At 31.6% G+C, this 2870-nt stretch overlaps 1 protein-coding gene across 11 annotated transcripts in view; it reads left to right on the forward strand.

The window, feature by feature from the left end:
* LOC106468186 (serine/threonine-protein kinase D1-like) overlaps positions 1–2870 on the forward strand; it is a 121961-nt gene that overhangs the window by 71625 nt on the left and 47466 nt on the right. For all 11 annotated transcript variants that reach the window (XM_022396495.1, XM_022396494.1, XM_022396498.1 and 8 more), the window contains 2 exons: positions 701–839; positions 1666–1797. In XM_022396495.1, coding sequence (XP_022252203.1) covers positions 701–839; positions 1666–1797 — 271 coding nt within the window. The remainder of the gene's footprint in view (positions 1–700; positions 840–1665; positions 1798–2870) is intronic.

A 2870-nucleotide genomic window follows, 5' to 3' on the forward strand; every position in this document is an offset into this window, starting at 1 on the left:
TAACGATGACAGATGGAATTGCAAACATCACAAATCATTTCATTTTGTATTTTGGCACATTCTCTTTCAATTGCTGCTTTCACCTCGTTGATTGTTGCAGGTTTTGTGCTATAAACCTAATCTTTGAGGTATCCCCATAAAAAAACGTTCTCACACTTCCAGTAGCACTTTAGGATAAATTTCCTTTTCTCAAAGCTTAGTCTTGCTTCTGCCATTACTTCAAATCAGTTGCACCTGTAAAGAAAGAAAGTTTAAGTGAGTTATGGGCTCTAAAAGAGTCTACACTTGTCTTCATTAACTTGAATTATAAAACTTAGATATATCTCAATAAACATTGTACTTATAAGCATTCAAAGTGTGTATACATTTTTTTGGGACACCCTGTATATATATATATTTGTTTATGTACAACAATAGAAATTAAGAAAATAACAGGAGTTTAATAATAATCTATAATTAATGATGAGTCTTTGAGCTTGTCTGCTTCTACAAAAACAACCAGATGTCTCTTCTAACTTTTTCCTTTTGAACACACTCAATTTTAATAGCCAGTTGTTATGAAGGAAAGTGTAGGTGTGTTCAGAACTAAAAAGTGAAATATCTGTGTCAGTCATAAACTGACTTTCTGTAATGCAGCATAACCTTTAAGTTTAAAACACAGTAATAACTTAGTCATTTATATTGGCACACCTTCCTTTAGTTTCCTGATCATGGCTTAAATCGCCTGAATGAGCGCCTTATTCTATTTCGACATGAGTACAGTTCAGAAAACATGCTACTTCCAATTAATGCAGCCTCAGATGTCACAGAAAACACTGTTGTGGAAGTTGTTCTGTCAGGTATTGTTGGAGTCCTAGTTTCTGTGTTTTGAAGTAATTAAGAAAATGTGAAGGAGTGATGAGATATGTAGTCATGCAGTTATGTAAGTTTGAATTATAGAAAATCATAAAAGAGAGAGAGAAAGCTTATATCATGAGATTATAGTTCACTAATATATTGTTTACTTATTGTGCTTAAGTGTTTTAACACAAGTTTTTTCTTAAAGTATGAAAATAAGTTTAGGATTTTAAAAAGCATAATATTGCATTTCATTTAAAAAAAGTAATTGGTAAATTTCTTCTAAGTAATAATTGAAGGTCATATTGAATGTTAGGAAGATTTGTTGAAATGCTAATTAGATTTATAATGACTTTCTGGATGATATTGGTTTATTTTATTAATATTAAATAATTACTTGACTTAATTAAGTTTTTCATTTATCACTCAATAAAAGATAAATCTTACTTAAATATTCTCAATAAACTTTTTCAGTCCTTAAACATCTCACTCAGAAGATTCTCTGGAAAAGCATCAAATGTTTCAGAGCAGAGGTGCAAGGATAAATAGTCTGAAATGAATATTAATATTTTATTTTAACACTTTGAAATTAAAAAAACTTGTAAAGAGTAAGTTTTTATATTCAGGCATGATTGAATGCTGTCATCAATCACATTATACTAAAATGTAAACATTTATATTTCAAAAACAAAGTTAGATATAATTAAAACTTGAATAATTCTCTTTGTAACCAATCTTAAATCTCCATGATATGCTGAACTAAAGTCACACTTTATAGATTAGTTTGTGCATTGCTTCATTGTAAGAGTTTAATTGTTTGTTTTATAGTAAACAACCCAAGTGATGATGTTCAGATCCGACCACATAGCTTAATGGTACACTCATACAAGTCTCCCAATTTTTGTGACTTCTGTGGAGAACTATTATTTGGTTTGGTTAGACAAGGACTCAAGTGTGAAGGTAAGCTATTTTAAAAGTAGGGGATTCAAAGTCAAGATATTTTCTTGATATTACCTTTATGCTTGTGTTCAAAATATTGATCAACAGGTGAATACAATATAAATCTGAGTATTTGTTGTTTGTGTAATTTTTAGTTTCATTTAGAACTATTAATATCTTTATGAAACATCCTGTTTGGTGTATTAATCACACACTTGAATAATGCCCAAAGTTTCATGCTGCACTTGGAACTATCTCCTCCATTAAGCAAACCAAATACACAGATGTTCAAGTAGTCAAGTGACTTCATAGGTGTATCAGAAGATATGATAGCCATACCATCCATTTCATTCTCTCATAGAAATGTTGCAGTAGGCTTAGATTTGTGACTTGACACATTGACAAATGCTAACTATGTTGTATTAAAATGATTTTGGAGCCTCACCATGCTGTTACAGTCCATGATGCCACATCTGGTCATGCTCTACCTGATGAATGTTACTCTTGACAATAGCTCTTCAGCATAGTTTACAGTGTAGAAGGCTCCATTGTAAGGCTATCGGGTTCAAAGCACACCCCTCCTCCCTGGAGGCTTTCCATAAGCCATCTCATGTACAAGGATGACAGTTCCTAGTGATCACTTTCAACAGATGTTGTGTACTGGTGCCTGGGACATGTGAATATCTTTTTCCACTGGCCTTTGTATTCACAGATTCTGAACTTTTATAATATGCTACACTTTGCTCACCAAGGCTGGGTTACAACTGGTTTCAGGTCTCTATCTGGATGGTCCTTGTTTACATGTTGATACACATTCCTTTTTTTTACAATGCCATTAAGTCTTGGAGTAAATCCTTAGCTTGAACACATTTATATGATCTGAGTGTATGAATATTTTGCATCAGAAAGAGCTGTTATGTACCTTTCCCAAAAGTGATCAAATTATTTGTGGCATCACTATATATATATATATATATATATATATATATATACACACAACAATACACATATAATATAACTAAATAGTAATATAGTATACTATATTCTTCTACACTACTTATAGTGGTTGTGTTCGTCTATGTAGTATACTATTA

Source organism: Limulus polyphemus, unplaced genomic scaffold, assembly GCF_000517525.1.
Source record: "Limulus polyphemus unplaced genomic scaffold, Limulus_polyphemus-2.1.2 Scaffold2907, whole genome shotgun sequence".
In the NCBI taxonomy this organism is placed as follows: Eukaryota; Metazoa; Arthropoda; class Merostomata; order Xiphosura; family Limulidae; genus Limulus; species Limulus polyphemus.